General features: G+C 47.4%; 2 protein-coding genes across 5 annotated transcripts in view; one reads left to right on the top strand and one right to left on the bottom strand.

Annotated features, from left to right (window-relative positions):
• Nucleotides 1-215: 215 nt before the first annotated feature.
• UBAP2 (ubiquitin associated protein 2) overlaps nt 216-14,261 on the bottom strand; it is a 145,676-nt gene continuing 131,630 nt past the window's right edge. For 3 of the 4 annotated variants that reach the window (XM_062600148.1, XM_062600145.1, XM_062600146.1), the window contains exons 22-28: nt 7,274-7,352; nt 5,590-5,804; nt 4,607-4,706; nt 4,416-4,523; nt 2,833-2,900; nt 1,513-1,704; nt 216-396 (exon numbers count right to left, since the gene is read on the bottom strand). In XM_062600148.1, coding sequence (XP_062456132.1) covers nt 301-396; nt 1,513-1,704; nt 2,833-2,900; nt 4,416-4,523; nt 4,607-4,706; nt 5,590-5,804; nt 7,274-7,352 — 858 coding nt within the window. In that variant the 3' untranslated portion in view covers nt 216-300. The remainder of the gene's footprint in view (nt 397-1,512; nt 1,705-2,832; nt 2,901-4,415; nt 4,524-4,606; nt 4,707-5,589; nt 5,805-7,273; nt 7,353-14,261) is intronic. The other variant, XM_062600147.1, reaches the window with a different exon arrangement.
• On the top strand, nt 11,607-12,347 carry LOC134153409 (interferon-like). The gene has a single exon (XM_062599580.1). It carries the CDS (start codon nt 11,607-11,609, stop codon nt 12,345-12,347), a length of 741 nt encoding a protein of 246 aa, XP_062455564.1.

The raw sequence follows: 14,261 nt of genomic DNA, 5'->3' as shown, positions 1-14,261 counted from the left end.
TGGGAAATGAATAATTAGTTCCCCTACAAAGAAAATAAAACAGGCTGCAAGATGCAGAAAACCACATTTAGGCTCTATTACATTTACAAATACATACATAAATATATTACATACAACAGCAACTCAAAGAGGAAGCGGGCGAGTCACACAGGATGGCGGCTGGCTGCAGTTCTCCCCGCACAGACGTTTGGCTGAGCAGTTACTTCTTCTCCTAATAGTTCCAGGAATGGGCTTCGGCTTTTTTTAATTTTTATTTTCCCTCTCCTCCTTTCATTCTCTTCCCCCTCCCTGGTTTTGGATTTAGTTTGTCCAGTATGGAGAAGTGCCGTAGGCGGTTTTGGTAGCCTGAGACTTTTGCTGCATGGTGCTGGGTTGATTGCGCTGGCCAGATCCACCCTAGAAATTAAAAAGGACGTAAACATTCGTATCAGCTGCCACCACGTCACAGGACCCATAATATCAGCGCTCCCAGGGTCACGCTGCATTCAGTACGTCACCAGCAGAAGATCTGCTTCCACCAGGGACTCCGAAGCAGCCCTGACACCTTCAAAGACACCTAAGCTCCCATGGGACGATTTCTGCTTTTCCTCAACAACTCCAGGTCTCACAGTCCAAGACAAGTGGCCACAAAAACACCACAGGGGACAACAGGGAAGTGTCATCCCACCCCCGCTGTCTGGGACAAGGTAGGCAGCTCCACTCAGCCATGGAAAAGAAGGCAGCCATCTCCCAGCACACAGAAGAAGGTGCAAAGGGGCTACTGAGAGGGGCTGCCTCCTGCGAGAAAGGGCCCACAGGAGCCTGCAGATACAACCACTGCAGAGCTCCTACTCCGCGCTAGAAACTCCTAGGTGGATTTTGCCACCACCTTTACTGCAGAGGGAGACAGCCGACTCCCAGAGTGGCAATGCTGTGGAGACAAGAGAGGCTTGAGTGGTAATCATGCTGTTTTCAGGAAAACAAAACAAAACAATTTCTCTCTTTCAGAAGACAATTCCTCTGTGCAACAGCCTGTACAGTAAAATGTTGTCAGAGGCACAGGAACATAAGGAAGGAGAACAGTAGGACTGGGGACTGGCAAAGAGCTTTCTCAAGGTTAACGAAGACGACCCACCAGCCAAAGATATCAAATGTTCAGAGAGAGAGAGAAGCCATTTCCTATTTCTGGACTCTAAAGCAGAATACTGTTTTTCAGGGAACACTTATGGAGAGGAAGGGAAATGCAACGGTTAGTGAAACCAAATCAGAAATAGGAGCTGACATGCAATTTGCAAGGGGACACTTGGTTTTTGTTCCAGAATTATACTCTAAGTGTTCAAATCCCTGTTCTCCCTGCTCTGGCCAGGACTGGCAGTGGCCTCCTCAGCTTCAGACCCCACTGCTCATCTCCATTCTGTGCCCCACATCGGAAGGGCCTCCTCACAGCTGGGCTCGCCCCTCCCACACCCCTTGGAGGTGGGTAGGAGCAATCTGCATTCAGGCACTGTGTAAGGGCGGAAGGGGCCAACTCACCTGCCCATCTTGCTGAAGATGGTGATGCAGCATCTGGGAATGAGGCTGCTGATGTGCAGGCAGGATATGGAGAAAAGGGGCTGGAGCATAACCTGGGGCAGCACCAGGGTTCAAGGGCCCAGTAGATCCGAGAGCAGATGGCAGGCTGAAAGGAGGTGGTGTGCCAGCGTGGAATCCCTGCTTGTCAAACGTCTGCATGGGAGGCAACGGGGAGGTCAGAGACTTGCGTTAGCAGCCCCACGGTGACCAAACAAGAACAAGAGTGGCCTGAACAAAGATCACTTGAACCTTTCATCAACCCTGTAAGCAAGCCAAGTCGGATCAGATACCTGCGAGCACTTTAGCAGATTAGTTTCAGTTCCTGTTCTCACCCTTTATGCTGCTCTAATGCCTGCAACCTTTTTTTTTTCTCCTTTCTTTTTTTAATTCTTCTATTTCATTTCCATAGCTACTATGTTCCTTTTTCTTTGACCTCTTTTCACTTAGTGGGACATGGGAGGATATAGTCGCCTGAAATCAGTCCTTTGCACATTGTGGGGGCTCCGGCTGGAATTACTCAACCTAGTCATGGTTGCCCAACAAGAACATGAGAAAAAAATTCTAGCAAGAACTTCGTTCCTGCTGGCCAAAGCTTCACACCTGGTGCCAAGCAGTGTATCTGAGAGGTGGTATCCTACCCACCAGCATGGATCATAGCCAGATACAACACAGGGCTTGATTCCCACTAGAAAGAGTGCGAAGAATCCATCCTGCAAAGTAGCAGGAAAGGGCAGTCGGGTGTAAATCCACTGCAGGCCACAGCTTGTCAAACCGCTCTCTGCATTCTCTGGGAAACCACATACACAGCCAATAACCACAAGACTGCCATATGCCTGCAAGTGGAGCAGGCTGGTTTTGGTACCCATCATATGGACACACAGATATCAGTGGTGGGCTGATTACTACTTGATCTCTCCGGAGAAAAGCAAAGGGCCTCTTAACTCAGCTGCTGTGGGGCTATTCTGACTAAAAACGCTGGAGCCATCACATTTGATTTGCACCCAGGACACAGCACACACAGGGTGATAGCGTAGGAAGTTCTGTGTCTACGCTAGCAGCTTCCATCATGAGTTGATGTGAGAGTAGTGGGATGGAAGGAGAGGCTTCTCCCTAAAAGCAAATGGAGCAAGTGTAAAAAATGCCGAAATCTACTGCCCACAGGATAAATAGGCTTGGGAATTGCCCCTATCTGCCATAGGTGAAGTCTTGTTGAGTTGTCAGTGAGCAGGAAGCCATCGGCCTAGCCTCAGGCCAGGGGAAGGAGGGTCCAGCGTTCCTCACCTGAGTCTTGTTATAGACTGAGCCACTGATATCAGGCACACCTGTGTTACTTGAGGTCACAGAAACACCTGGAAAACAAAAAGCCACTGATAATGAGAAAGCCAAATGCTATCCAACTCAAACCCTGTGCTTGGCTTTGCTCTTTGCAACTCCTGAGGCCTTGGTGGATGCACCTTCATCCTTGGCCACTGCACCATATGCTCTACTGGGCTGCAGCTGCTGGGTTTTCCATGCTCTCAGACCTACAGCACCCCACACAGGAACAGAAAAAAAGGCTCAATTCCTCACTCCCAATGCAAAACAGAAAACTAGCCCACTGGAATAAGTCATCCATTTCCACTACACATAGATTACAGCTTGGATTCAAATGTACTTCATTGGGCAGCAGCTGGCTGCACAGAACACTCATTTAGCTCAAGAAAAACCAGCTTTCCCCTAGGATTAGAAACACATTTGGCTCTATTACAGCATTCAAGACCTTTCCAGTAGCACGTTGAGCAATGAGACTCAGCATCTGCCACACATTTGCACTTTTGTGCTTTCACATCATGCAGAAGGGTGAGGTTTGCAATGCTCCTCCACCCCTAGAGAATTAAATTATGCCACAGATTCAGGCTGGCTTCCACCTGGATCAGCTGGTGCCACAATACACACAGAAACAGTCACTTACCAGCAAGGCAACTCTTAAGCTGGTCACTCATTCCTGGTCTTATAAAGACCAGCTCTAGTCATTTCACTTAGATCAGAATAAAAGCAGTGGTTCCTTTGGCTACTGAATCAGAGGACTAGATTTGGTGGCTCTGTACTGTTCTAAGATTGTACCTTTTCTAGAAGGTTGCTCCTCTTTGCAGGCCACAGTTTGAGTAACTCTTGGTTTAAGATTTAAGTACTGCCCAGTGCAGTTGGTGTTTCAAATGCACAGCAAATGCTTGGTATTTGCTTAAGTCCCGGGATGAACTAGTTAGTGCTAAGCAGTTCACTAGACATTTCTCAGCTCTAACCAGCATGTGCAGAATAAAGCTCTCATATAAGCTGTATAAATTCTGTAGCCTTTGCAGCTACAAAGAGAATGTTTCCAGGCATGAAACAATGCAATGAGTTATGGATTGTACAGACAGCAGCTGAAACAACAGCTTAGAGATGCATGAACTGCCCTGCTCACTCCTAACACACAGCTAACTCAGGTGCCTAATAATGAACTCAAAATCCTGTCATCATTTGGCAGAGGACCATTTCAGCAGCAGTATCTAACTGCCCAAGGTTCAGTGACATGATACTGCTGCCAGACCACTATTATTCACCAAACCCAAAATTTGGCGGAGGAAACAGTTCACCATTTCTCCCATGTGTAATTGTGAACAAAGCTGCACGTCAGCCACACAAATCCTTATGCAGTTCAGCCATTAGGTTTAGAAGGAACACTAGGACACTAAAAAAAGCATTTTGTATACGGGAGATGGAGAAACAGCTTGGATTTTGACTCTGTTTAGAGCTGGCTGCTGTGTTGACTGCACAGCACTGGCAATGCTGGGAGTTTGCCCTACTAAATCCCACTCAGAATCCCCTCAAGCCTTATGTGTTACCTTTCCCAGGTCCAGTGCCAGCAGATTTGTTTTGTGCTTGAGATGACCCACTGTAGCCTCCTTTGCTGTAATCTCCAGCTGCCGTTCCCTGCGTTAAGTCATCATAGCCTGCCAGTGTGTACAAGACAACGTGTTACGGTGTGCAAGCAGCTCTGCGGATGCTCAAGTGAGCAGCACGGAGAGAAGCATACCTGCTCCATAACCATGCTGTCCATAGCCACTCGCTTGCTGGAAAGGAGTCGAAGCAGTGTTCAGATTGACTCCATGCTGCTTAGCGGATGCTGGAGGTACCTGGACAAAGAAGGGGAACAAAAGGCTTTCTTCACTGGGAAATGGCACATGAAAAGCAAGCTCCCGCTGCCATCTAGTGGGGAAGGCAAGTCACATGGGAAATGCAAAAACTGGAGCAGCTCTGGGATCTACCACGCTGCACACAGGAGGTGGCACTCTCCCTTTCAGCCGTAACTTCCTGGAGCAGCTTTGTGCAAGCCACAGATTTCCTGCTAGAGCTGCTCCTTCCTGCACTACATGGCCTTTGCTTAGATCAGAACCACATCTCAGAACAGGTTGTGGATTTCTTTTATATATGTATAAAATCAACAGTAAGCAGCAAGTTCTTACCCACAAACCAAAGAGGGATGAACCACAGTGCTCACCACCCCAAATCAAACAAAACAACCACCTGGAAGGTCCTGTATGAGGCAGTTTCATAAAACACAGTCCTACAAGGCCCTAAGATAGACTCATCTACTCTTCTGCCTCGAGCTTCACCTCTTCCCAAGTAACCTTCTTCCTCCAGAGACTCCCAGCGCTGCTCTGTGGCTCTAAGGGGTTTCCTCCTTCCTCCAAAGGATTTCCCAAGCACTCTCAGTAAACTGACTCAGCTTTAGGTTTCCCTTTGAGCAACCAAAGGCTGCTACAGGGTTTCAGGTACACTATGAATCAGTGAGCTGTAGCTGTCTTATTTACATGAGCCTGTGTAGGAGTCTATGAATTCCAGCTTTTTTAATTTCCTCTTTTCTTGAGGGAGGGACTGTGATTATTTTCTCGGGCTTGCACAACAGCTTTGTCGGAAATCCCTTGCAGAATGGGGAACATTTAGGCAGTCAGGGCTGGAGAGAGTAAAACCAGAGAGGCGTAAAGAGAGGACTATGGTTTCGGCTGTCATACTTACAAACATGGTTGGCCCATACTGGAACGCACTGGGTACACCTGGCACACCAGCATAGTAAGGTAATCCAGTATAGCTGTACCCTGGGGGCAGGGTAGGGTTGAGGAAGGGCTGCTGAGTTGTATGGTGCGTCTGCGTCTGGTTCTGCTGCGGCTGGGCTAGCGTGGTAGCAGGAGCAGGGGAGGCAGAATCCCCACGACCAAATTTTGTTACATCACCTGCAAAAGAAATAACTGCTCAGAAAAGCTATAAAAGCCACTCCAAGAGGATCCTCTGAATACAAGTAAACAACTCCAAAAAGAGATTGTGTCCTATACTTGAAAAGCTATAGATTTTCAAGGGAAGAGCTCTCCTGGTTTCTACTCCTGACAGTCACAAGGGACATCGCTCGATCTTGGCAGAGAACTCTGCGCTGTGGTTAATCCATTCATAAAGTGGAGGTAACAATACTTACCCTTCTCTCACAGTCTGAGAAGATTCATCACTCTTAGACCACGGCAATAAAACATGCTAAAAGCATAAGCATGGTAAATAGCCAAAGAGCAAATGGTTGCCGGGTTAAAGCACGGCTCTCCTAAAGGTTAACCTGATTAGTTAAGCTTCATGGGTCGAGAGCAAGTTAGGATATACAGGCAACGACGGGCATATTTTTGTCAATGTCTGTTTATTTGTCAAGCATGAGTAATTAGATGTCTGATTCCTCACACCACCAAAGGTCTGGAGACAGTAGCTGGAGGCCAGGAAAGCAAGGCTTGCATCGTGGGCCACCTTATTGAAGAAGTAGGAAGGGAAATTTGGTTATTAACTCCAAAGCAGCCTCCTAAGAGAGGTGAGTAACCAAGCAGACAACTCCAACACACTTTTTTTTTTTGGGGGGGGGGGCAGCCTACAAAGTAGCATATTCACTCTTTTCAGGGAGGTGACACGTATCACGTCTCATTCGTACCCAGTACTCCGTTTGCTAGCTGCCAATAAGTATGATAAATTTTAATAGCTGCATTATAGGAACAATAACACCTATGGCTACAACTTTCAGTTGTAATGAAATACCAGCAGGAGAAAACCACAAGCTGAAAATCCTGGATGAAATTAATATAATCTGAGCAGGGTGATAATTAAAGAACATGGGCTGAGATGAGGAAGGGGGTTTTAGACTGCATATGCTTTCAGAAATTAAGTCCATCAGACTCAGGGAGGGAGTAGGGAGAGCCTGCTAGACTCAGCTCCTGATGGAAATACAGGAGTGCTAAAACAGCAACAACAAAGTAAGGGGAACTGCTGAGGAAGGTCTGAAAGGGTCTATTCTAGGGCCAAAAAGTGGAAAGATAGATAGAAAGCTAGTTGAATTTCTTAAAACAAAACAAAAACAAAGAACAAAAAACACCCCACCAACCACCACAGACCAAGGTATGGGATAATCTGTACATTCCTGGGAAATACAGTGGATGATACTGTCAGTTATTTTCAATAATTTTGCACTTGTTCTCAAAGATTACCCAATTTTATCCCAGAAGGACTCATGTACAATTTACTGACCAAAACCACAGAGAAAAATTAATGTCAGTTTTGTTTGACCAGTTTGGACTGAGGGTTAAACTGTTCGTAGAAGGGAATAATAATTGCTCTTTCAGCAGTGGCATGATGACCTACACCTAAGTTATCCTTCTCTTCTCAAGCTGGCACTCACCTGAGTATGGGTTGTTAGCAAGGCTCCCGTCTCTGCCTGTTAAGGTTGCAGGAGCAGGGAATGTAATTCCATAGTAATCCTTAGAGAGAGACAACATCATTTATTAATAATCAAAATCATAACAGAGTCAGAAAGTTCTTATGCCAGTTATGTGCATAAAAATTTTAAAAAGCAAGAAATAAAGGAGGCTTGGGCAGAAGCTGGCCTTCCAGCTTAGGGCAGCTGAACTCCTAACTGCAAAAAGTGACAACAAAAAAACCCCAACCAAAAACAAAACAAAAAAAAAAAAAAAACAAAACAAAAAACAAAAAAAACACCCTACACCACCAAAACCACCCATTCAGGGACATTAACATCAAATACAAATATGTCATCATTTAGTAGTAAATTTAAGGCCCAGGACAAAGCTTCTGCTTTAATCTGCTGATCCATCTAGGAGAAAGGATGTTTAGAGCCTGAGAGACAAAAACAAATTTTTGCTCTTTTGCACACAAGCTCAGACCAAGAGGTGGCCACTGTCAACCGAGCAGAGGTAAGAGCAGCTTCTCAACACATCATGGTCTCCATGGCTGTGAATACTCCTTTCCCTCCACAACCGAAAAGTCAGAGTGGCTTCAGCTAGAACACATAGAAGATACAAACTCCTCACCAAGCATCCACCCCAGCTCCAAGGCAACAACTAAAAGCTTCTCCTTTCCAATCCTCAGCTTTGAGCTGTTATCTTCCAGTAAGACTGTGCTTAGAGCAGCAGCAGATCATCAGGTTTGCTGGGCCAAAGACTGGGTTCAGGCCAGAATCATAAATGAAATGTAGATTAGTTAAAAGGTTTTAGTCTTGTAATACTCTCTGTTTTCAAAAAGTGAAAATATGAGCTAGAGAAACGGTATGAACTTAAATGAAGGAAACTACAGGAAAGAGTTACCAGCAGATGACTGAACATTTGCTCATGCTATGTTGCAGGAGCCCTTAGATCACTGTTCTGGGTACTCTTTGGAAATGTAAGACAGTCCTGGAAAGCCTGACCTCTAAGACAACAGGACATGCCAGCAAAAACAAGCCTGCATTTTGTCTTCAGTTTGGAGGAGAGTGGGGAAGAACAAAAAAGAAAAGCAAACCTTCACCAGAAAAACCAACCCACATGTGAAGCTGGTACTCTCCTAAGCTGTTTTCCTCTTAACATTCACCACTTACCCCTCACCATTTCTAAACCATCAAGAGTTAACACTTTAACAACTAATATACCCATTTCCATACATTTCCCAAAGCTGGAAAAATACTGTTCTTCATGTACATCTCCGCAAATTCCCTGACACTTCAAATGCTTTTCTCTCTGAGTTAACAGCACCTTCCACATCACTGGTATTTCTACGTATCACTGCCTGGTTTCCTACACACAATCCTCCCTTATTGAACAGGAAATAATCTGGCACAGATTTAGTATTACAGATATTTTCTGTAACTTGACACAGGATCACTTTTCATCGTCCTTTCCTTCCCATCTATTTCACCTGGCAATTTTGTGATGTGGCTGTACAGCTATGGGGAACGTGAGAGCATCTGCTTCATTAGGGTTATCTGATAGAGACCTTTCAGTGCAAAGGGGATTATAAGTGAACAGGGAAGTGCTTAACAAAATACACAGATGCACAGACCTGCTGGACAATGGATAAAGAGAAACAGTGACAAGGAGCAAAAGTCTCTGGCCACCGAGCACCAGGCCATGAGAAGTACGGGCACAATTTTGGAAAGCTGGACTTTGCTGCAACTAAGATGACAGATATGAGGATTCAGGGTTGTTCATGAGGGCTGTGGGATTATGCAAAACTTAATAAGGGATATTTGGGAGAAGAAGATGGGAGAAGAATAAGGAGGAGGTAATAGAGAGGAGGGGGTATAAAAGTGACTGGGCACACATACGGAGCTGCCAGGCAGCAGGCTTGTCTGACCAAGCCCTGTGTCTGGTTACCGTCATTTGTTCCATCTTCTTTTTTATTTTATTATTTTTTTTTAATTAAACCCATTCTTATCCATCTTTCCATGTAATCTCACTCCCTACCCTGTGCCCAAGTGCTGTCAGGTCCAGGGGACTGCACCCAGAGACACTCAAGTGAGAGTTTGGGGCCAGCACCCAGAGTAAAACCCTCATGCTGGCAGCCCCACGTCTGCAGAGGGAGGTCCTCAGTGCCACCACAGGAGAGGGGCTAGAGAGCCCTGTGTGCCAAGTTCAGCTGTGGAGGCCCAGAGTGTGTGGAGCAAGGGTCTTAGCACCGGCAGCAGAAGCTGGGCCACAGGTCATGGTGCCCAGCACCATGTCTGCAGCCACCTGTGCTGCCAGTCATGTCTGCATCAAGTGCATGTCCCCGGGGGACACACTCAGCCTCGCTCCCAGCTGAACCTGCAACTGGGAGAGCAGCAGCCGCATCAGTTGGCTTGGGACGAGGAGTCCCCTGGGTTGTGGGTGCTCTGGGGTGGGCTCAGGGGCTCGACAGGAGGGATCCCCATGCCCCGCGGGCAGCAGTGACCCTTATAACCACCCTTAGCAATGGCATCTTATCAAGTCCAGGATGAATCACTTTTCACAGAACACAACTAAACTGTCTATCAAAAATGTTGCCAGAACAAAGTAGCACACTCTCCTCCTTCGGAGACGGGGGCAGGAGGGGAGGGGGAAATCACAAAAGCACATCTGGAGAAGAGACCTGAACAGGACCTGATGGATACAAACTGGAAGTGACACACTGGTTTCTTTTGCCTATAGAAAGTAGACAAAGTTTAACCAGATCTGCATGAGAACAAGGTTTAAAAAATCCAGCTATTCCTCCTACCCCTCCGGTGAGGGAAGAGCAGAATTTGCTTCAATGATACCCTGAATCCCTGCCCTCAGCTGCACATACATACACACTCACACACACACTGCCATAAGAAAATCTAACTGTAAGCCAGTTATCTTCAAACTTCAAGCCTGCTCATAGGAATGCATCAGAAGAAATACTCTGTTCTTTAAACAACACAGACACCTCTTGGCCCTCCAGAAGGCACATGGATGAACCTGATTAAAATCAAAACCAAAAACATCACGTACAGACTCAAAAGCTGATATAGCAAAATTTCATAAAGGACTTGCAACAAAAAAATCCCATTAATGTAATATATTTAAGCTTCATCAACTAGCTAAGAAGGTAGTATACACACCAATTAAGGCTGGAGTCCTGCAGACATTTCTAAGACTTCTAATACACAGGAATGACAGAAGAGATTACACATCTAACTAACACAAACAGAATTCACAGAATCAATAAGCATTAAGAAATTCAGTTTAAATAGAAAAGAAAAACCTGAAAAGTTAGGGGAAAACTGCATTCACACTGTGTCAACAGTTCTGCTGCTCTCACTGCTGGCAGAGGGGATCACTTTCACTCGGAACTCCAACCACTTTCACTTTCTAGATGTAAAGGAAAGTGAAACAACAAACAGAATTTGACAATTAAACAAAAACATTCCCATCAGATCATTCCTCCTATACATCTAATATAGCGAAGCTTCTAAAACAAGAAAAAAAAACTCTGAAAATAAAATACAGAAAGTAAAATAAATCATACAGGATTTTTCATGAAAAATCTTCTATATAATCTTTAGTCACTTCCTTACAAATTTCACATACTGACGAAAACTAACTGAAAAAACCTTCTGGCTTGCAAGATACTCTGAAAAGGAAAAACCATGCTACACTAGCAAAGCTACAGGTGCTATTGAAAACCACAAAAAAGTCAGTAAAAAGCAAATAAAACACTGTAAAGTATGCATTAACTCACAAATAAAAACATCAAAGCATTAAACAAGAAAAACGGATTTTAGTAGGCAAGGGATCTTCAGAATAAAAACAGGTTAGATGGCTTACAGCAGAGAGGAAAGGAAAATGCCTAAGCACACCCTAAACACAGCTTTCTCCAAAACTTCTGCCTCAGGCACTTTCACATCCCCCACCAAACCACAATACCACAATGGCCAGGTTTCCTCAAGAGGGTCTTCTCCCAGCACCCAAAGCAAAGCAGCACAAAAGGAAAATTGTCTCCCCCCTCTGTAGCATGGACACTGCATGGATACACTTCAAGGGCCACAGACACCATAACGGGAAAAAAAAAATCCAAACAAATGGAAAGCAAAAATGAAAATGGAAACAGGGAAATTCTTCGCAACTAGAAAATGATGAAGGGAAAGGCGCCGCACCAAATAAAGCCGGATGCGACACACAGCCTCAAGCACACCACTCGACACCACCACCACGGCTGACAAGCCTGCTGCACCGCACCTCCGGACAACTCTACGCACCACCATGGCAGCGCCCGCAGCACGACACCCCTGCCTGTGGCACGGCGCCACGCTGCTCCTGCTCCTCCTGCCCGCTCTCGGCACTGCCCTCCGCTGCGCCAACCTTCGCACCCAGCAGACCACCTTCAACTGGGACAGCCTCCAGCTCCTCCTCGCCATGGCTCCTCGCCTGACACACACCTGCGCCCAACAGGACCCAATTTTCCCCTTCCCCAACACCCTCCTCACAATCCAGGACCCACAACAAGCCACCGCCGCCATCCTACGCATCCTCGACCACCTCTTCACCACTCTCAGCAGCGAAAACACCCCCGCCCACTGGGACGCGCAAGCGCACCAACAGCTCCTCAACCACATTGAGCATCAAATCCAACACCTCCAGCAATGCCTGCCAGCTGGAGGCATGGATTCCAAAAGCCAAGGGCCCCGCAACACACGGCTCCTCATCACCAGATACTTCAGGCGCATCCGAGACTTCCTCCACAAGCACAGCCACAGCCCCTGTGCTTGGGACAACGTCCGCCTCGAAGCTCAGACTTGCTTCCAACACCTTGACAAGCTCACACGCAGAATGGAAAGCCAGTCAGCTCCTTCCCTCCAATCCCAGCTTCGTTCAAAGACTGTCTCCAATGAAAGCCACAAGCCACCAAGCCACAGGAGGCATCTTCAGCAAGGACTCGGATTATTCAGCACCACTCAGCCCTCTTCCAGGCGTGGCTCCACGCTGCCTGTGAAACAGGCGTGACAGTGCTCAGCCCAGCGGCACCACGACCATGCGGGAGCCAGGCTGTGGCACAGCCCCCACGTCACCCTGCACTCGCCAGGGACACCACTTCTAGGCAAAGAAAGCTAGGGGGACATACAGACGTGTTTCAGATCAAGAGACAGCAGCGAAGCTATGGAAAAATGGGCAGTACTTATTACTCGTGGCGGTCTATGTTCCTTCTGGACTGAGATCTCCTTCGACGGAGAGGAAGGTCCCAGTGGCACCTGCCAAAGACACTCAGATGCTGATGACTATTTATTACCAAAATCTATTTATTTATTGTATTTATTTATTTAATTATTTATTCTTCTAGGGAAATAAAGAGCTTTTGTAAAAATAAACGGTGGTCATCATGAATACATTAGGTGGGAAAAGGCAAGACCCACAAATGCAGGCAGGAAGGAGCCTCCCTCCTGCAGCCCACTCCATGCAAGCAAGGCTCTCTCCCTGACCAACAGCCCGCTCCACCTGCCCTGGCCTGCCAGGAGCAGAGCGGAGCAGAGGAGGCCCCAAAAACCCATTGAGCACAACCCCACAGCTAGACCTGGGCACTGAGCAGGGAGGCCAAGCGAAGAGGAGCTTTCAAGAGGCAGCCAGGCAAACACACCAAGGGGCACGGCTCTTCAGATCAAAGATGAGACCCCGATACTGCAACCCCCACAAAACAGTTCTCAGCCCCCTACCACAAGCCAGGGAGATGGCTGGGAACTTCACACTCAGCCCTACATGCAACCATGTCCCACCAGGCACACATGTCTCTCCCACTGAAGCCACACGCTCGCTCATGGGGGGGGCCTGCATCCGCACGGTAAATGGGATGCCAGGCCCGCAACAGGGATCGCAATACAAATCACTCTTGGGCCTGCCAAGGCTCATGCCTCAAGAATCACAGAATTGGTAAGGTTCAAAGGGACCTCTGGAGATCATCTAGTCTGACCTCCCTGCTCAAGCAGGGTCACCCACACCATGTTCAACAGGACTGTATTCAGGTGGGTTTTGAATATCTCCAGGGAAGGAGACTCCACAACCTCTCTGGGCAACCTGTTGCAGGGCTCTGTCACTCTCACAATAAAGAATTTCCTCCTCATATTCAGGCGAAATTTCCTGTGTTTCAGTTTGTCCCCGTTGCCTCTTGTCCTGTCACATGGCACTACTGAAAAGAGAGTACCTCGCCCACGTCTGTCCTGCACACCACTCCATACAGGCCACAGCTCAAGGCTTTGCTGCCAACGGCCTCCTCTCCTTCACTGCTGCTGCACCTTCCCAAGAAGCACCCTGGGGCCTCCACAACTCGCAGCCTCAACACAGCCTGCCCCAAGTTCTCCTTGCCTCCCACCACGCTCCTGCTCCACTCCCAAGCCTCTCCCAGACACAAGGCACCACACCCACATCCCATTGCACCCCACACCGCAAAACAACCACTACATCACAGTCAAACTTCTTACGGAAAGGCAAATCTTTCAGCAACGCCACACCATGCACATGGCTCACCTCCAAGAAGCAGCAAGGAGGGGACCCATCAAAGCTCCTCCACTGCCCTCCACACACCAGTGCCACCACACCAAAAAACTCTGCCCTAGCTGCTTGCCCCTCCCCACACCACAACTAAGCCAAGCCAGGACAACCCCAGGATAAGCCTCCTCTGGCCTCCCCACGCATGGAAAACACAGCACAGGGGAAGGACACTGCATGCTCTGCTCAACCACAGCACCTCAACAGGGATGCACTTCCACCACCTCACCAGCACTACAAGGAAAAGGCTATGTGCAAATGCAAAACGGGCTATTGCATGGAGCCATAAAGCAAGGAAAGCAAACATACGGAACCAAATATATTCAGGCCCACACCAAGAGGTCTCTGAAGCGCAATCGACCTCCAGCTAACACTAGACAG

The sequence above is a fragment of the Rhea pennata genome, chromosome Z (genome assembly GCF_028389875.1).
Source record: "Rhea pennata isolate bPtePen1 chromosome Z, bPtePen1.pri, whole genome shotgun sequence".
NCBI lineage: Eukaryota > Metazoa > Chordata > Aves > Rheiformes > Rheidae > Rhea > Rhea pennata.
Note: the sequence above shows the minus strand (reverse complement) of the source record. Positions and strands in the feature narration are given on the sequence as shown.